Below are 21,692 nucleotides of genomic sequence, written 5' to 3' on the forward strand. Positions count from 1 at the left end.
TGTGTGGCCCATGGGCCATAGTTTGCCCATATCTGTCATAATACATAATAGGTTAACTAAGGTTAGGACTTTTGATGGGACACAATTCTGGTTTTACACAATTAAACTTTATGAGCCTTAAAATCAGTGCTTGATAGCTACTTTAATTTATTTAAAAAAAGCAGTGTCAAGCTTACTGCAAACTGAGCCAACCAATAAAGATTATTACCCTGATTAAGGTTATAATCTAAATAAGGTCTAGGATGCCAGTTGGATTTGAGCCAGCAAAGTCTGGTAACATTATTTTAACTAAAATAAAACAATTAGACAGAATCTCTTTTACAAGCAGGACCTAACCTAAAAGGCAGCAAAAGACAGCAATAATTAACCAAACCTATTAGATGGGAAAAACGAAAAAAATCAATCGAAAAAGAAAAGTTCTGATTGTAAGCATGGAGAAGAAGTGGTGGCCTAAAACAGACTGTGTGCCTGTGGGAGAGTAGCTCTGATGTGCTGTGGAACCAGTCTCTCTAAGCACTTTATTATTACTCAGTGACTGGGAGCTAGTCACAGAGGCCACAGGCAACACTGTAAATGGCCCTGTCTCCAGACTTGAAGGCAATATTTCGGGCCTCGGTGAGTTTTTTTTTTCCTCTTTTGTCGTCCAGGGCTTCTGATTAGGGTATACCCTGAACAGTGAAGGGTTGTAAAAACTGAATACTTTCCGAATTCTGTGTTTACATATATACATATATATACAGTTGTATGCAAAAGTTTAGGAACCCCTGACAATGTCCAAGATTTTCATTTATAAATATTTGGGTGTTTGAATCAGCAATTTCATTATGATCTATCAAATAACTGAAGGACACAGTAATATTTCAGTAGTGAAATGAGGTTTATTAGATTAACAGAAAATGTGCAATATGCATCAAAACGAAATTAGACAGGTGCATAAATTTGGACACCCAACAGAAAAATCACATCAATATTTAGTAGAGCCTTTTTTAGCAGAAATAACAGCCTCTAGACGCTTCCCATAGCCTGTAATGAGTGTCTGGAGTCTGGATGAATGTATTTTGGACCATTCCTCCTTACAAAACATCCCCAGTTTAGTTAGGTTTGATGGTTGCCGAGCAGGGACAGCCCGCTTCAAATAACCCCACAGATGTTCAATGACATTCATGTCTGGGGACTGGGATGGCCATTCCAGAACATTGTACTTGTTCCTCTGCATAAATGCCCAAGTAGATTTTGAGCAGTGTTTTGGGGTGTTGTCTTGTTGAAATATCCAGCCCTGGCGTAACTTCAACTTTGTGACTGATTCCTCAACATTATTCTCAAGAATCTGCTAATATTGAGTGGAATTTATGCGACCCTCAACTTCAACCAGATTCCCAGTACCGGCACTGGCTGGACAGCCCCACAGCATGATGGAACCTCACCCAAATTTTACTCTGGGTAGCAAATGTTTTTCTTGGAACGCTGTGTTCTTTTGCCGCCATGCATAACGCCCCTTGTTATGACCAAATAACTCAATCTTTGTTTCATCAGTCCACAGCACCTTATTCCAAAATGAAGCTGGCTTGTCCAAATGTGCGTTTGCATACCTTTATCAAATCCGTTTGTGGCGTGTGTGCAGAAAAGGCTTCTTTCCCATCACTCTCCCATACAGTTTCTCCTTGTGCAAAGTGCGCTGAATTGTTGAACAATGCACATTGACACCATCTGCAGCAAGTTGATGTTGTAGGTCTTTGGAGGCGGTCTGTGGGCTGTTTTTGACCGTTCTCACCATCCTTCGCCTTTGCCTCTCCAATATTTTATGTGGCCTGCCACTTCTGGCCTTAACAAGAACTGTGCCTGTGGTCTTCCATTTCCTCAATATGTTTCTCACAGTGGACACTGACAGCTTATATCTCTGCAATAACTTTTTGTAGCCTTCCCTTGAATCATAATGTTGAAAAATCTTTGTTTTCAGGTAATTTGAGAGTTGTTTTGAGACCCCCCATGTTGCCATTCTTGGAGAGTCAAAGAGAATAACTTGCAATTGGCCACCTCAAATACCTTTTCTCATGATGGGATGCACCTTTCTATGAAGTTCAAGGCTTAATGAGCTCACCAAACCAATTGTGTGTTCCAACAATCGTATTTTCCGGACTATAAGCCGCTACTTTTTTGGGTATGGAATTCACCAGAGCTGCACAGGTTGTTGCTGGGATCCTCTTCCACGCCTCCATAATGACATCACAGAGCTGCTGGATGTTGGACACATGGCACTTCTTTACCTTTCGCTTGAGGATCCCCACAGGTGCTCAATAACGTTCAGGTCTGGAGACGTACTTGGCCACTTCATCACCTTCAGCTTCTTCAGCAAGGCAGTTGTCATCTTGGAGGTGTGTTTCGGGTCGTTATTATTTTGGAAAACTGCCGTTCGACCCAGATTCTAAATGGATGCCTTGGACATCTTTGTGGAGAGCAACAGTTCTAATTCTCAAATCCTCAGAGATTCTTTGCCATGAGGTGCCATGTTGAACATCCAGTGGTCAGTATGAGAGAAAGTTACTTAAAGCACCAAATTTTAACTGCTCTAATACAAGATACACAAACTTGTATGATCCTGTCAAGCAGACAAACATGAATATGATTGATAGGACATTGAGGCTTTGCAAGATTAAACGATGTACATATGTTTTCACTTAGGGTGTACCCACTTTTTTGTCAGCTATTTTAACAATAATGGCTGTATGTTGACTTTTAGAGGACAGTAATCTGTACTGCTCTGAACCACATTTACTACTCTAAAATGTTTTCAAGTTTCATTTTTGTCCCTTTTAGATATACTAAAATATTTGCTAAAATGTGAGGGGTTCTGACGTTTTTGAGATACTTTGTATATACAGTGGTGTGAAAAAGTGTTTGCCCCCCTGTTAAAACTGTTATCACACCTGAGTTAAATTTCTCTAGCCACACCTAGGCCTGATTACTCCCACACCTGTTCACAATCAAGAGATCTCTGCCTGACAAAGTGAAGTAGACCAAAAGATCCTCAAAAGCTAGACATCATGCTGAGATCCAAAGAAATTCAGAAACAAATAAGAAAGAAAGTAATTGAGATCTATCAGTCAGGAAAAGGTTATAAAGCCATTTCTAAAACTTTGGGACTCCAGTAAGAGCCATTATTCACAAATTCATGGAACAGTGGAGAACTTTCCCAGGAGTGGCCGACCGACCAAAATTATCCCAAAAGCACAGCAACGACTTGTCACAAAAGACCCCACAAGAACATCCAAAGAACTGCAGGCCTCACTTGCCTCAGTTAAGGTCAGTGTTTATGACTCCACCATAAGAAAGAGACTGGGCAAAAATGTTCTGCGTGGCAGAGTTCCAAGACGAAAACCACTGCTGAGCAAAAAGAACATAAAGGCTTGTCTTAGTTTTGCCAGAAATCATCTTGATGATCCCCAAGACTTTTGGGAAAATACTTTGTGGACTGACAAGACAAAAGTTTAACTTTTTGGAAGGTGTGTGTCCTATTACGTCTGGTGTGAAAGTAACACCACATTTCAGAAAAAGAACATCATTCCAACCAGTTATTAGGTTTGGGGGCAAACACTTTTTCACACAGGGCCATGTAGTTTTGGATTTTAAATACTGCATGTTGTGTTCACTTGCGTTAAAACATTAAAGTGTGACAAACATGCAAAAATAAAAATAAAAATCAGGATAGAAATAGAAATACTTTTTCACACCTGTGTGTGTGTGTGTGTGTGTGTGTGTGTGTGTGTGTGTGTGTGTGTGTGTGTGTGTGTATATATAATATGTATGTGTGTGTGTGTGTGTGTGTGTGTGCGTGCGTGTGGGTGGGTGTGTGTGTGGGTGTTTCTTTAAATACACTTGTGATCAAAATTAGAGAACAATTTATAAACAATTGAACAATTCTAAAATAATGTCATCTTCACTGCTCAACAATTGAAGGAGTTTTTGTCCTGTCTATACCATACTACCAGAACACCTTTTCCACAAAATAACTAAGGCATTTAAAAAAATAAAACATTATTTAGCAGAAAACGCACTGATCAAAATTAGAGAACAACAATGACTGTAGCATGGAAAAAGATGACAACAAAATTTTCTGAAGGTTACAACAGTCAGTAATAAGTAGGAAGTGTACAGGCCTCTGCTCTGAATGACTTCAGCACATCTGCGGCCACAGGACAGCACTAGTCTCTCACACTGCTCTGGTGTGATTTTGGTCCACTCTTCCTCCAGTCTTCTCCACAGTTTGATGACTGTAGTGGGTTTCTTGGCCATAACTTTGTCACCAAGGATTTTCCAGAGGTTCTCTATTGGGTTGAGATCAGGACTCTGGGCAGGCCATGTCATTATTTCAATGTTTTCAGTTTCAAGGAACTGCTTTACCCGTTGTGCTGTGTGACATGGAGCGTTGTCCTGCATGTGGGCTGATTGGGTGATGAACGCAGGGAAGGAACCATATGTTGTTGAAGAAGGTTCTGATAAACATTTGCAATCCAGTTTGTCGCCGAACATGATGTTTCCCATCGGACCCAAATAAATTAAACTTGCTTTCAACACTGAAGTGAACTCTGGACCAGTTCTCCTCTGTCCACACAACATGCTTAGTCTAGCCTTTTGATTCTTTCTGCTAATAAGAGGTTTGGTCACTGCAGAGTGGGCTTTCAGTCCAAATGCTCTTAAACGTCGAGACACTGTATGACAAGACAGATCCTTACCCTGTTCAATCGCTGAACTGGTGAGCAATTCCAGCTGCAGTGTGAAAACGATTGCCCATTGAGATCCTCCGCAGTATCCTGTCCTCTCTTGTATTTGTCTTACATGGACAACCAGCCTTCTTGGCGGACTTGAATGAGTTTGTGATGTTGTAAAGATTCAATATTCTTGAAATCACAGATTTGGAACGACCAACTTGTCTTGCTATGGCTGATAGGGTCATCCCTTTGGCCTTCATCTTGACAACCTGCTGCCGGAGGCTTTCAGTCACTTTGGAACGGCCCAACATCTTGCAGAGTCAGTGAAACTGGAAGTTAGGCTGCCAGTTAAATAGGGATTGACAGATAATCAAGGAAATTAGAACCAGGTGCCAGATTAATACCAATAACTGGGAGGTATCTAAAAGTGTTCTCTAATTTTGATCAGTGTGTTTTCTGCCATGTTTTTTTTTTTTAATGCCTTATTTATTTTGTGAAAAAGGTGTTCTGGTAGCATAGTATAGACGGAACAAAAACTCCTTCAACTGTTGAGCAGTGAAGATGACATTATTTCAGAATTGTTAAATTGTTTATAAATTGTTCTCTAATTTTGATCGCCTGTGTGTGTGTGTGTGTGTGTGTGTGTGTGTGTGTGTGTGTGTGTGTGTGTGTGTGCGCGTGCGTGTGTGTGTGTGTGTATATGTATATATACTATACATTTACATATACACACACACACACACACGTGTTCAGGTGTGAACAAAGTCAACAATTCTGTGTTTTTCTGTCAATATGGGGTGCTATGTGTACATTAACTGAAATGATTTTAGCAAATGGCTGCAATATAACAAAGAGTAAAAAATTTAAGGGGGTCTGAATACTTTCTGTACCCACTGTGTAAATGTATGTGTATGTATGTGTGTGTGTGTGTGTGTGTGTGTGTGTGTGCGTATGTGTGTATATATATATATGTGTGTGTGTGTGTATGTATATGTATTATTGGTGTAATAGTACAAGTATTCATTCTGAAAAGTTTCAGTACAGGGCTTTCGTTTCAGTGCATGTGTACCCAATACAATACTTTTACCCCTTACAAACAAGTTTGTTTAGTCTCTGCCTCTCGCTTTAAACAATTATTTTTTACATACACAAAGGGCTTTTCCTGTTTGCAGTGGCGATGGACAGGTTGGAGATGAAGTTGTTGAGGTTTTCATTGGGAGTGATGAGGATGGACAGGATTAGAAATGAGTTTATTAGAGGGACAGTGCATGTATGTTTTGATGACAAGGCGAGATTGAGATGGTTTGGACATGTGCAGAGGAGGGACACGAGTTATAGTAGAATGCTGAGAATAGAGCCACCAGGAAGGAGGAAAAGAGGAAGACCAAGGAGGAGGTTCATGGGTGAGGGAAGACATGCGGGTAGTTGGTGTGAAAGAGGCAGATGTAGAGGACAGGGTGGTATGGAGACGGTGATCCGCTGTTGGCGACCCCTAATGGGAGCAGCCGAAAGAAGAAGAAGAATGCCCTGGGTATAAAAAATAAAACAAAAAAGAAACTAGAGTTACTGCGGTGTCACTGTGGCTTACTCCGTACCTGAAATAACACTTGTAGTGCACCGAGATAGGATTTGTAGTGCAGTGTTTTGTAAACTTGTGGACACTTTCTGATCATCGCTAGTGATATGGATTCTTTTGTGTATTATATCCAGCTTCAAGAATAACAAATCTAAACTAATGAAATTTTTCCATTTACAAAATTTATTCCATGTATTTTATTAAATCAATTTGGTTTTGGCAAATTTTATTTGATTACTTAATGTAATCAATATAATAAAAATGTTTCATTTATTGTATTTAATTTTATATATTTTATTTTTTTTAAACATTATAAAATATTATATATTCAATCAAGCCTTTTATTTAAAAATGGTTTGAACAAATTTAAACAATAAAAAGCTATTTTAGTTTTCCTTTTTTTCCCCCCCAAATTGTACTGAAATTGAACTGAAACATGACTTAAAAACCGAACCATGAATTTTGTGTACCCTTACACCCCTAATATATATACTCTCAGTATACCCACACAGTCATGTGAAAATGGAAAATGAAAGTACTTAAAGTAAAGGACTTAAATTGGAATAAATTAAACCTTAGAAGAAGACCACATAACATATTACACAATGTTATTTATTTATTTTACAAAACTAAAGCCAAAATACAGAATCCGTGATGAGATTAGACCAAAGGTTTGCCATAATACACTGCACCTTGTGTAGCAAAAATAACCACAACAAAACAGCATAAACGCCCCATTCCAGCTGCCAAGCACAGTGGTGAAGGGGTAATGGTTTGGGCTTGGTTTGCAGCCGTAAGACATGGGTAATGTGCAGATGTTGAGTGAACTTTTTTTACCAAAGTATTATAGAGTTAAATATGAGGCCATTTGTCTGACAGCTAAAGCTTGTTCGAAACTGGGTCATGCAACAGGACAGTGATCACAAGCACACTATCAAATCTACAACAGAATAGCTGAAAAGAATTAAATTGTGCATTGGGTGAGCCAAAGTGCAGAACTCATCTTGACTACAATGCTGTGGCAGGACCTTAAGAGAGCTTTGCATTAGCAACTGCCTGCAAAAGAAACTGAAGCAACGTTGTAAAGAAGAATGAGCCAAAACTCCTCCACACTGATTTCAGATCTATGAGAGAGTCATACAGAATATGATTACTTTTAGTCAAGTTATTCTTGCTGAAGTTGGTTCTTTAAGCTATTGATTATAAGGCACCTTTGTTTTCACACAATGTTTCTTCATTATTTATTTATTTGTAAATAAATAAATAAATAATGGCACAGTGTAATGTCCTGTTGTTCTTTTGAGGTTGTATTTACCTAATTCTAATATAAGAACCAGATGATTTTTGTCCTTATATGTAAACCCAAATCATTTACATTTTATTGTCTTTAGAATTAATATTATTATACAATAGCCTTTCAAAATGCTTAGGAAGGTATTTTATATCATATATTCTTGCATTAGAGGCAAAATAAAGCAATACATTTAGGGCCATAAACTCTGCTAAAGAATATTTAAAAGTTATTGATGACACCTTGTGATACAAATACTTATTATACAGCTAAATCATTGAAATCATCCAGTTACTGAGCTTGTTAATTGAATTTCTGTTGCTTGTTCTCTGACTGTATAGCACTACTGTTTTTCTGGTAAAGTACTATATCTTAATTCCTAAGACAAATTTATTCATTTTACTTACAAAAATAACTTTTTTTTTGTCCTACAGATGATGAGCAGTATCTTGCGCAGTATCTTCCATACCTCCAAAAGTTTTTGCAGTCTGTAACACAATCTTGCACATTAGATCCTAATGTCTTTTCATTCTCACTCAAAATTGCTGGGCTGCTGGCAAGCAAAGAGCACAATTTCACCCTGTTGGAGGTAAGAATGTTAAAAGAATCACTTGTATACATAATGTACACTTGCTTTGTTACTGTGATGCATCTAAAATACAGATTATATATATATATATAAACACACACACATACACATACAGTACAGACCAAAAGTTTGGACACACCTTCTCATTCAAAGAGTTTTCTTTATTTTCATGACTATGAAAATTGTAGAGTCACACTGAAGGCATCAAAACTATGAATTAACACATGTGGAATTATATACATAACAAAAACGTGTGAAACAACTGAAAATATGTCATATTGTAGGTTCTTTAAAATAGCCACCTTTTGCTTAGATTACTGCTTTGCACACTCTTGGCATTCTCTTGATGCCTACTTTGAAGAACCTACAATATGACATTTTCAGTTCACTTTTTTGTTATGTATATAATTCCACGTGTTAATTCATAGTTTTGATGCCTTCAGTGTGAATCTACAATTTTCATAGTCATGAAAATAAAGAAAACTCTTTGAATGAGCAGGTGTGTCCAAACTTTTGGTCTGTACTGTGTATATGTATATATATATATATATATATATATATATATATATATATATATATATACAGTGGAACCTCGGGTTACGAGTTTAATTGGTTCCATCACTTTACTCTTAACCTGAAAAGCTCGTATCCCGATACAAATTTTCCCATAAGAATGAATAGAAACTTCGGTAATTCGTTCTGGACACCCAAAAAGTGTTTCTTAAAAAAAAAAATAACGCCAATATTCACTAATATTATTTACTTTTAACATGTTATATTGAAATCGTATCATATAAAAACATATAAACATATAAAAAATAAATCTTTAAATGGTACCTTACCTTTAAGAAGTCTCGCTGCGTGCATGATGGAGACGACGTCCGTAGAAGCGGGAGGAGGGAGAGTTATTGTTTTTCTTTTTATTTCTCTCCGAAGTGACTTTGTGTGTGCCTGTAAGTCTACGAGCTAAGATGAGGAAACTCCTCCCAGCGAGTAAATGTTTAATCATTATGCTCTAAAGTTAGGGGGCACTGAACCATCATTCCACACTTTAACATGGCGAGCGGTGGTGAAGTGAGGCTACAGTACAAGGAGGCGCCGGCGTCTTTTAAATCTGTGGTGTGGAGACATTTTGGTTTTGCTGTTGAGTATAATGCCGAGGAAGAAAAAACGGTAAACAAAAAAAAATGACTGTCTGCAAGCATTGTTTTACACGTGTAGCCTACTCAAACGGAAACACTTCCAATATGATTGCACATCTGCGGCGCCATCACCCAGCAATATCAATGTCTGAAGGCAGGATAGCAGAGCAGGTAATAAAGTCCTCCAAAAAACAACAGTCCCTCGCTGAATCCTTCCAGCATACATACCCAACTGGTTCTGAGAGACACATGAAAATAACACAGGCAGTGGGGGTGGTCTTTGCCAAAGATTTGCAGCCGTTTTCAGTGATTGGAGATGCGGGCTTTTGTCATCTTATAAAAAACACTCGATTCGCGTTACAGACTACCGTCTCGCACTTTTTTCAGCGCCGAGATAATTCCCGGCCTCTATAAAAAGACATGCAACAGTATTGTGTATGAATTGGCTCAAGCACAGAGCCTTGCTCTGACCACAGATGGTTGGACCTCACGGGCAACCGTGAGTTACCTCACTGTAACTGTTCACTACATGTCGGATTGGGGAAATGAAAAGCGCTGTACTCCAAACCCGTCCCCTGTATGAAAGTCATACAAGCGCTCATTTGGCAGAAGAGTTGACAGACACAGTGAATACATGGAAGTTGAGGAGGCCAAATAGGTTTAGGAATTTATGTGTTTCCCAGTTTGTACATGGGCTACCAGCAGCTGTGAGATGTCAGTGTTAATTTTAAAATAAAAAATGTTTATATTATACAAAACACTAGGAACCAGTGGACTTTTCTTTGCTTTTAAGTAAAATAAAGGAGTATTGCAATTAATTGTTTGTATTTGTTTGTTCTTAAACTCTTACTGTTCCTATTGCCTAAGCATAGAATAACAAAAAAACACTTTTATGTGTTAAGCCAACCGAACCGAATCGAAAACCGTGGTTAAAAAACCGAGGTATGTATTGAACCGTGGGCTAACTGTATTGTTGCATCCCTAATATATATATTAGGGCAGTGGTAGTCCAGTGGTTAAGGCTCTGGGTTACTGATCACAAGGTCAGCGGTTCGAACCCCAGCACAGCCAAGCTACCACTGTTGAGCCCTTGAGCAAGGCACTTAACCCTATCAGCTCCAGGGGCGCCGTACCATGGCTGACCCTGCGCTCTGACCCCAGCTTCCAGATGAGTTGGGATATGCGAAAAAACTAGAAATTTCCCCACTGTGGGACGAATAAAGATTAAATTATATATATATATATATATATATATATATATATATATTACTGTGTATATATAATTATATAATTATATATAATATTTAAAAAAAATAAAATTCCCCCCTTTCTTCCTTCCATAAAATGTACTATTATATTTGCCTTAAAAACAGAACAGATGACTAACTTGTGGTGTTTGCATTGCAAGTATGTGTTAGCTTAGTGTTTAAGACTCTGGGTTACTGATTGAGAGGGCAGGTGGCTCATGCCCTATCAAGTTGCTTCCTAACAAGCGGGGATATGTGAAGGAAAATGTCAATGTGGTGTAATGTTAACAAGTTGTCAAGACACCAGTGAAGTCCAACAAGGCATACAATTAAAAAAACCGATTTACTCATATGAAAATATCCTGACTGCTGTTATTTTTACAACCTAAATATTTATTTATAGATTTTGGTACTTTTTGTTGCTCTTATCTGCATTGGACACACCTGCAATAATTAAACTTTTTTTCCAAACTGTCCTTTTAAAGATTTCTTTGCAGTAAGAATCGGAAAAATTATAGCTTAGTGGTTAAGACGTTGAAATTCTGATTCTGAGTCCTGAGTTTAAATCCCAGCACCACTAAACTAGGCTTTTTAAACCTCAACTGCTCAGTTGTATAAATGAGATATTGTAAATCACTCTGGATAAGGGTGTTTGCCAAATGCCATAGATGTAAATGGAATTATATAATGTGTTGGGTGTGTTGTGGGTGTTTTAAAAAAAATGGTTGTAACTGCTATTGATTTTTCTTGAACAGGAAAGAGGAGTTTTGGAGTATTTGTTTCAGCCAGATAGCTGGCATATGCCGGAATTCTGGAAAATTTCTTCAGTACGTTATGGATGGCTACAGGGACTGTGGAACATGTTGCAGCATCCAAAATCCATTAACTTTTTCTGCAAGAATAGTAAGTATTGAGTTTTTAATTCTTTCTCATAGACAATAACAGCAGCATTTAATGTTTAAAGGTGGTTCCTTGGCACAGAAGTTGTTGAAGCGGCTCTGTTGCCTGCGGGTCTGCAAAATATTTTAACAATCCTATGATATCCACAGTGTAAAAATGTGTCTGGAATTGTGGAACCAAGTCAAAAAATAATAATTTGCCTTATAAAGTGGAATTTCAGGAAATTTGCCAAAATGTGATAATTAAATGTTACTATGTTGTCTGAAAATAAAACAGCAAAATGTGACTATTTAAGAAGTCTGCATGTCCTGCGTGAATGATTGATGCAGCTGTACACTTTATCTGCTACACACACTGAAGCAAGAATTTAGTTTGCTGTCTCAATATATATAAATTATTTATATATATATATATATATATATATATATATATATATATATATATATATATATACACATACATACATATATAAAAAATACGCTGGCGACATAACCGGGTTCCACTGTGTGTGTATGTATATATATATATATATATATATATATATATATATATATATATATATATATATATACACAGTACAGACCAAAAGTTTATTTTCATGACTATGAAATTTGTAGATTTACACTGAAGGCATCAAAACTATGAATTAACACATGTGGAATTATATACATCACAAAAAAGTGTGAAACAACTGAAAAATGTCATATTCTAGGTTCTTCAAAGTAGCCACCTTTTGCTTTGATTACTGCTTTGCACACTCTTGGCATTCTCTTGATGAGCTTCAAGAGGTAGTCACCTGAAATGGTCTTCCAACAGTCTTGAAGGAGTTCCCAGAGAGATGCTTGGTACTTGTTGGCCCTTTTGCCTTCACTCTGCGGTCCAGCTCACCCCTAAACCATCTTGATTGGGTTCAGGTCCGGTGACTGTGGAGGCCAGGTCATCTGGCGCAGCACCCCATCACTCTCCTTCTTGGTCAAATAGCCCTTGATGCCTTCAGTGTGACTCTACAATTTTCATAGTCATGAAAATAAAGAAAACTCTTTCAATGAGAAGGTGTGTCCAAACTTTTGGTCTGTACTGTATATATAAAGGACATGAACAGAACAACTTTATCTTTAGTTATAAGACACTTTAGCAGCATTTTTTTTTATTTATTTATTTTTTTACTATCATCAGATACACATAGAAACTCAAAGATCTTCACAACAACCTATCATAAAAGTTCACTTTAACTTGAAAAAATTATAAAATTTGTTAAAGCGTGATCTGATTACAGATCGCCCAGTATATACATTTAAGGTAAATATAACGGAGTAGTTCACCCCCCAAAAAATATATTCTATCATCATTTACTAACCCTCATGTTGTATAGATCTTCCATACTATGGATAACAGTGGGGACCATTAACTGCTTGGTTACTCAATTCTTTGAACTTTCTTCTTCTGGTTTTTTTTTTGTTTGTTTTTTTGTTTGTTTTTTTTTTTTAACCAGAAGAAACAAATTCATACAGTAATTGACAGAATCTTCTTTTTTTTTTGGGGTGATGTATCCCTTTAACATTGAATGCAATTTGAAGAAAGAAAAAAATTCTCTCTGTTTGAAAGTATATATTAGTGGTTTTAACTTGATTCAAACTGAAATGTATTTCTGTTAATAAAACTAGTTTAAAGGTTGAAACATTTCACAATGTCAATTAACCGTTTGGCATCTAACAGTAAAAAAGTATTAAACATATGGTAAATCACTATTAAAATCAAGTCCATGGAAAATGTTCTTCCCTGTAAGGAGACATGCTGAAAAGATATCATGGTCAGACTAGCACTTACAGTTGATTAAAAATTATTTATTTTGATGGAATTTCTTATATAGGTTTTGTTGAATCATGTTTGGATTGGCGTTTTAATAATTTAATGACACAGAAAAAGTTTTATAATTATCAGTTAAAAATATTTTGTAAGTAATATACAGTATATTTACAACCCTAATTACTATATAAATTGTTACACTGTGTAAAATGTAAATAAACACAAAATGTAGTGAATTGCAGATCTGTCCCTTGTGCACAGAAATTGTTTCCCAGATGCTTTTAAACTTTTAATGATTTTACTGTATGTACTGGTGATGATTAGATATTCAAAGTTTTGCAGTTTGCTTTTTTGAGAAACATTAATCTAAATTTGTTCTACAATTTGTAGTGGAACCACTGCCCACCTTTACATCTGAGACTTTTTAATATACCTAATTATTTGCACAACTTGTTTGAGACATGTTGCAGCCATAAAATTCCATTCGATCTACTTTCCCTAATTTTATTTCCAAAATGTAAACATTTGATAAGTTTTATTTATTATATGTTTTAAATAAAATATGGGTTTATAAGATTTGCAAATAATTTAATCTGTTTTAATTTACTATTAAATTAATTACTTTTTTCTAGTGGTGGATGACGTACACAAACCATGTACTTGATTTAAAGTAGAGATACACTCTGTAAAATATTACTCCAGTAAATAAAAAAGTGCTCCCTTTACACTTTCACTTAAAAGGTGACATCGTGACAGACCTATGTTTGCACCTACCGTGCGTAACCTGGGTGTTATTTTTGACCAAAGTATGCAATTCGAGAAACAGATCAGTGCAGTAGTGAAGGCGAGCTTTTACCAGCTAAGACTCCTCAGCAAGGTCAAGCCATTTTTGTCCCAAGCTGACCTTAAAAAAGCTATACATGCCTTCATCAGCTCAATAATTGACTACTGCAACGCTCTTTACATTGGACTTAATCATTCTCTTCTCAGTCGGCTCCAAATGGTGCAAAACGCGGCAGCACGTCTTCTCACCAACACCACAAAACGCTCACACATCACCCCTATATTATTAAGATAAATCAGACTATGGTGAGACCTGCGATGTTGTATGGTTTAGAGACAGTGGCATTGAGTAAAAGACAGGAGGTGGAGCTGGAGGTAGCAGAGCTGAAGATGTTGAGGTTTTCATTTGGAGTGACGAGGATGTACACGATTAGAAATGAGTTTATGGGGCGGTCACGTGACCCTGAGCAAGATGGCAGCTTAAGAGTTTTGCTCAGCTTTTAAAAACTCTGTATTGTTTTTATTTAGCCCTCTCTTAAGAATAATTTGTGCTTACTCAATAACGTGGAAGGAGATGGAAGGTGGGGGGGGATAAGGATTATCCTATTTTTTCGTCAACAAGATCACAGAAAAGTAAAGAGAAAAAGAAAAACCCTGCCACACGTGATGGAGAAGGGGAAGTGCTAGCCTACAGTGAGACACTTCACTTGTTTTGAGTGAAATTAAGGCTGTGGGCACTCGGCTGGACAGTATTGAATGTGCTAGTGTAAAAATTTTAATGCTGTTTAATTACTTATCCACAATTTTTTTCTTTTCTTTTTTTTATTTTTTTAGGTTGTGTCTAACATTTTTTCTTATTAAGGTTACTAGAGTGGACTTTGTTTGTTTTTATGAGTTTTTAGGAGGTTTTCTCTGTCGTGTTTCTGGGTGGTCAATGGAGGTGTTGGTGGACGGTGTGTGTCGAGTTGTTATGTGAGCCCTATCGTTTGGGGATAGGGGGAAGGGCGGAGAGTTGGGGGGTGTTACTGTTTGTTTAGGAGAGCCGGTTATATTACAGAGATACGTTGTCTTAATCTTACTTTTGTCAGTCCATGGCATTTGAATACTTTGAACAGCATTGATATATGTCTGGTCTGACTAGGGTGGTTACATGGAACGTGAAGGGCATGGGTAACGTAGTCAAAAGAAAGAAAATTCTAACATTCTTGAAAAAGGAAAAGGTTACTATTGCACTCGTACAGGAGACATTTGTCAGATACAGAACAATCAAAGCTCAAAAGAGACTGGGTTGGGGAGGTATATTTTAGTTTTTCTCATCAAATAAACAGGGCGTGGCCATTTTGATACATTAAAATTTTCCTTTTATATAAGAGCTGGTTGAAAAGGATCCTGACAGATGGTATTTTTTGATTACTGGCCACATCTTGGGAAAGCCTCTTACCGTTTCAAATGTGTATGCCCCAAATCAGGACAGCCCTGACTATCAAAGATGGTCCTACTGTTTAATCACATGTGTAATGGTCTGGGGATAATGGCAGGGGATTTTAATTGTGTAATGGATAGTAGGTTAGACAGATCATCTTTCACAAAATCATCTGCCCGTTCTTCACAAATTTTGCAAAATATGTCATGCTGTAGGCTTAGTGGACGTATGGAGAGAACTACACCCTGGGGTCAAGGACTATACATTTTACTCTTCTCCCCATAACTCTTTTTCCACATTAGACTATCTATTCTTGCCTCCCGGGTTTGTTAATTGTGTAAGATCCTGTGAAATTGGTCCAGCAGTTCTTTTGGACCATAGCCCAGTGTATTTAGATTTGACGGAACTTTCAATCCCGAAATCTTCTTACTTAAAATTTTACAGCTCTCTCTCCTTAATGACGATGCTTTCTGCCAGTTGTTTGAAGAAAAGATATCCCAGTATTGGCAGGATCATGAATTCTGTCCAGTAAGTAGCGCCGCCAAGTGGGACGCAGCTAAGGCCACTTTTAGGGGCCTCATTATCTCTTTTACCACTTGCAAACAAAGGGCAGAGGACAGGAAAAAATTGGAATTGGAGTTGAAACGTTTGGAATTATTTCATAAAATTTCACCTACACAAAACAACTGGAATCTTCTGGCTGGTGCCAGATTTAAATGAAACTTAAACTATTCATAACGTAAAAAAATTGGTAATGTTCAGCAGGCAGAAGTTTTATCACTATGGGAATAAACCCAGTCACCTCTTGGCATATCAACTCAAATGTGAACAGGCTGAAAGGTCCATTAGAGCCATTAAAACCGCTGAGGGAGTAATTTCACATGATCCAGTTAGAATAAACTTCAGTTTTAAAGATTTTTATGAGAATCTGTACACCTCCTCTTGCGCACCCCAGGACCCTGCCGCTCTTTTGGATGGGATACCCCTGCCATCAATCTCAGACGAGGACCATGCTTTTTTCAATACCAAGCTCTTTTAGTGGGCTGCTCAGATTAAACAAATGCTTAGATGGTTTTTAAATGTGGGTCGGTATGGAATCTTTTGCATGTACGCCAATAACGTTAACTTCTATTTATTCTTAACTTTAGGGAGGTCCAATCCCATATTGCTTTAAACCCGACTTCCCCGACACATTAGGCCTTAGTATTGTTTTGGTAGTATTAGTATTGGCCTTTGGACCTGGGCAGAAAAGGTTGTGTCTAATTTGGCTATCTTATTTAATGGGAAGGTTTTTAAATCTTTTGAGACACTTAGAATAGATTACAAAATTTCTTTAGTCTGAAGTGAGACAGGGGAAAATTCGTTGGGAACTTTCTGATATCGAAAATAGTCCTAGTTAGATAAATAGTTCTTCCAGGGTCACTGAAGGGTCAGATTTCCTATCTGTATTCTCAGCTATTTGAAGCCTTTTCCCCTTTAGATACTTTGAGAAAGATTTGGAAAATGGATATGTGCCAATCATTTACTGATGGTGAATGGCTCTCTATACGTGAGGAGGTTTTTCATAAATCAACCTCAAGCTCTGTGCATGAGCAAAACTTTGTTTATATAAAGAATATATCTTACCCCAGTACGCCTCCACAAATTGTACCCAAATGTATCTCAGATGTGTTTTAAATGTAAATCTGAAATAGGAACTGTTGTATGTCTGTTTTTATTTAAACAAAAAAAAAAATTTTTGTAAAAATAAAGCAATTTGTTTGTTCTGTGTGTCTTTTACAGGATTCATTAAGTTGGTTCTCCAGCTACAAAATGACAAAGGCCTTTTCATTACCTCATTGACTTGTCAGATTTTAGCACATGTTTTAGACTCCACCATGGCAGTAGAAATCGAGATACCAAGCTGCATTCCTGCCAACACCGAGTTTATTTCAGTTACTAAAGAAATTATGAGCCATGTGGCTACTTCATTAGTGTCACGTGAAAAGGCTGTTATTGTGCCAGCCTTAAGGATGTTGGCTACAATACTAACCAAGTGTAGAGAACCACTCAAAATAATGTTTTGGAAACATGTTGTGACACCATTGGAAGCATTAGCAAATGAAAAAGATGACTCCTTTACATTGCCCATCATAGCAGTTCTTCAAGCTGTTGTAAGGTAAGTACTTATTTAAGAGTTCAAAATTAAAGTTCTATTATTTTAATGAAAACAAGTAAAATTACCAGTTAAAAAATCTACTAAGGTAAAAGTAAAACAAAGCCCAATTAAAATTTACAGTTAGTAAATGTTTTTGACAGTTTTTGACAATTTACAAATTCAGTGCAATAAGAAATTGAAACATCAAGATACATAACATTTAGGGAGTTATGTGTCAATTTTGTTTAGACCAGGGGTGGCCAACCCGCGGCTCGCGAGCCGCATGCGGCTCTTTTGGCTGGTTTCATACAGCTCTTACGTTCATACCGATTTTTGTGTGTTTGATTTTTAATGTGCGTGTTCGATTTGCTTAAGTTCAATACGGTATTTTTAAGATTTAAATGAGCTTGCCCCTACTGCGAAACTTTGCGGTATATCAGACCTTGGCATGAGGCCAATCATAAATTACAGGGATGCACCGAGAATTTTCGGAAATACCTAAATCACAGAAACAGCACGGCAGAAACACAATTGTAATGACGCAATAAAAAAGCGCAGCCAGCACACGGTTATCTGGATAAGAGCAACATGTGTGCGGTGTGCGGAGAGCGATTTGCAAAACATGCAATGCTGAAATTTCAAGAGGGGGTGTATCTGCAAAGAGTTTCTCCAAGTCGGGTTTAATTCATCACCTGAAATCCAAACATCCCGATTGCCATTCTAAATATGAGAAGAACGCGGGGCAGAAAAGTAAAGTCAATCCGAGCATGCACACTCCGTCTGTAGAGGACGTTTTTGAAAAGGCAGGAAAGTTTTCCAGTGATGGTGCCAAGGCAAAAGGCATAACACAAAAAATTATGGATTTCATTGCCTTTTGAATTGAATTCTCATTTCGGTGCATCTCTAAAATATTATCGTTGGTGTGGCCCTCTGACGCAATTCAGGTTTCTCATGTGGCCCCTTGTAAAAAATTAATTGCCCCCCCCCTGCGGTATATTCATCTCACGCACATGCGCATTTGACGAAAATACCATATTGAACTCAAGCGAAGTGAACACGCACATAAAAAAACCACAAACAAAGTCTGTGTTTTTTACCCTAAAACACGTGAAATCAAAGCATCGATCTGTTCTTACTGACACACGTGAAAGTATTGCTTCGAGTGGCAACACTGGAATGGCAGATTTGCAGGGGATTGTTCAAGGCAAGAAATGCCAAAAGTCCCACTAAGTAACATGCATAGTAAAAGAAAAACGGTATTGTAAATTATTATATTTTTGTTTGTGGACTTGGTTAAACAGAGTTTATGTGTAAGGCAGTGCACACAATGTTCATTGTTGAAAATGACTGTCCTGTGGTCTTAGAACTGTAGGAGTCAATTTCTGTCATTATGTTGGTGTGTGACATTTACAATAAATCTGGCTGAGCCGAGGTGTGTGTGTGTGTGTGTGTGTGTGTGTAAGAGGAAGGGATGGGTGATGTTCATGTGTGCCTATGTGTATGATGTGGCTCTTTGCGATAACACAGTCAAAAAATGTGGCTCTCGGTCTCTGACTGGTTGGCCACCCCTGGTTTAGACCATCCCATACATTTTTTTAAAAACAAACCAACCACTGAATTTGTTAAGTGGGTTTTTATGAGGTATTTATGCCTAATCAGAATATTCCCTGCAGTAGGCAATGCTCAACACTACAGAGGACGGGGACAGCAATACAACCGAAACAAATTTTATCCTCCTATAAGTAGTCTAACTTATTGCTGTGTTGTTGTCCCTGTGCTCAGCAGTGTATTTCTCTTTGTGTCTTTCTGTTCCACACTCTACTCCTGCAAAGTGGAAGAGTGCTGAATGCTATTGGTAATATGCTGATTAGGAATAAGTATGTCAAAACAACTCACTTTGTGATTGTATATAAATTCATATCCATATTTACAAATAAACGGGTGGTGAACTTTTTATAAGTTGCTAGTTCAATCTCTTGTACTGTATAATATGTTGCCTTTCTTTAAATTCAAAGTGATTACTTAAATATGGAAAGGGGTTCATTTCTTTTTAGCAGAATTTAATGGGGTTTTGCGTTTAAGCAGTGTCTGCACCACTAGTGTCTTCCTTGTGATTTTTTACTGCAGTAGCATCTGGGACACGATTTATTTTCTTGTATTCTACTTAAAATAAAAATAAAGGTAAATTACTCAAAGTAAAAATTACAGATTTGAAAAACTCTTTAAAAAGTAAAGTACACAAAATAAACTTCTCAACTGCAGTAACATACATATAATGTGTTACTTTCCACCTCTGCTTTTTTTTTTGCTTCTGCATTATTTCATACTATGTGGCACTTCCAGCTGATTATTTATTAATTTTGTTTTAAAACAAAAAAAAAAAATTTGTTTTCTACAAGACTAACATTTCTCTTGCAAAGAAGGCAAAAGTTTGTTTTTCTAGCAATGCCAGAAAATAGCGCATACTTTTAATACTTTGCTTTGTTTATAACACAGGAGTTCCATTTTTATCCATCCTGATTGCAGAGTAGAAACACTGCTGGACATCATGTTGTTTTCAAGAAGTGTAACTGAATCTGTGCAGTGTGCAGCAGTTATCTTGCAAGTGGAAGACTGGTGACTATAGATGATATATGTTTCTTATTTTTAAAAAGGTAACAGTGTTAACATCAGTAATTTTCCTTTTCTTTGTTCTTTTCTAGCTCTGAGGTTTTAAAACGGAAAGCCACAGATATAATCCTCCTTCCTCTACTGTGTGCCACTGCATCCCCTCTAGATCTTCATGAACCAGGTGCAAAATGTACATTTTATTCACTACTGCATCGATTATCACAAAAATAAAAGCATTACCGTAATTTCCAGACTATAAAGCGCACCCATATCTAAGCCCGGCTGAATTTTACAAATATTTTTATTTTGAACATAAATAAGCCTACACTGTCTACACTGAAACGAACTTTACACAGGCTTTAACGAAAGACACGTTACACACGGTGTAACGGGTGAAATATGTTGTGCTTTCTTTAGGAGCATAGCGGTATTTTGGGAATAGCATGTCACTGCATTTTTCCTGTGTTACTGCGTGTGTTCAAGACGAGGATTATGGGTTTATTATATTCTGATGCTTATTTCTAAGTTTCTTTGACTAACCCGTAACGCTGTTGCCAAGAAAAATAAAAAAGCACAAGTTTTGGAAACCTGTCTGTGCTTATATGATTTCTGTTGCAACTGGAGTTAGCGAGCTCTCCCATAACCCAGACTCAACGCGTTACAACGGCTTGTATCTAAACAGTAGCCGACCAAGAAAGTCATTGTTCACTGTCTTCCTTTAGAACTATTTCTCTCGGGAGTTTATCTTTTGGCATTGTCGCGCGTTTAAAAAAAACGTTTTTTTCTCCCGATGCCGTGCAGCTCAGAACACATGTGAAATGCGTTTTTTAATTTCCGTTCAGATTTTTTATTGGTCTAATGTTATGGGGTTCAGTTTTTTGTCTTGAAGTTTGTGAAACCGGCAAAAACCCAGGAAAAATTCATAAATTAAGCCGCTTCGATGTTTAAGCAAAACGTGGGAAAAAAGTAGCGGCTTATAGTCCGAAACATACGGTAACTATTTAAAGGTTCAACTGATTTAATTATACACTGGGTGCACACTTATTAGGCAAGTTGTATTTTTGAGGATTAATTTTGTTATTGTACAACTACAGTGCTCTTGGTCAATCAAAAATGTTAAAAAAAAGGCTTCCATTCACGGAGTCAGTCAGTTTCTTGATCTGGTCAGAATCAACTTTTTGTGCAGCAGCAACCACGGCCTCCCAGACACTGTTCTGAGAGGTATACTGTTTACCTTCACTGTAAATATCCTGCTTAAGGAAGGACCAAAAGTTCTCAATAGGGTTGAAGTCAGGTGAAGACGGGGGCCATGCCATTAGTTTTTCATCTTTAAGGCCTTTACTGGCCAGCCACGCAGAGGAGTACTTTGATGCATGTGATGGAGCGTTGTCTTACCCAAAAATCAAAGTCTTCTTGAAAGATGCAGACTTTTTCCTGTACCACTGCTTGAAGAAAGTGTCATCTAAAAATTTTCAGTAGGTC

General features: G+C 37.3%; 1 protein-coding gene across 1 annotated transcript in view; it reads left to right on the top strand.

Moving 5' to 3' along the window:
- Positions 1 to 21,692, top strand: part of brat1 (BRCA1-associated ATM activator 1) — a 53,036-nt gene that overhangs the window by 11,882 nt on the left and 19,462 nt on the right. The window contains exons 3-7 of the mRNA XM_046837580.1: positions 8,008 to 8,162; positions 11,307 to 11,454; positions 17,246 to 17,621; positions 20,097 to 20,216; positions 20,303 to 20,391. Coding sequence (XP_046693536.1) covers positions 8,008 to 8,162; positions 11,307 to 11,454; positions 17,246 to 17,621; positions 20,097 to 20,216; positions 20,303 to 20,391 — 888 coding nt within the window. The remainder of the gene's footprint in view (positions 1 to 8,007; positions 8,163 to 11,306; positions 11,455 to 17,245; positions 17,622 to 20,096; positions 20,217 to 20,302; positions 20,392 to 21,692) is intronic.

Source organism: Silurus meridionalis, chromosome 24 (assembly GCF_014805685.1).
Source record: "Silurus meridionalis isolate SWU-2019-XX chromosome 24, ASM1480568v1, whole genome shotgun sequence".
NCBI lineage: Eukaryota > Metazoa > Chordata > Actinopteri > Siluriformes > Siluridae > Silurus > Silurus meridionalis.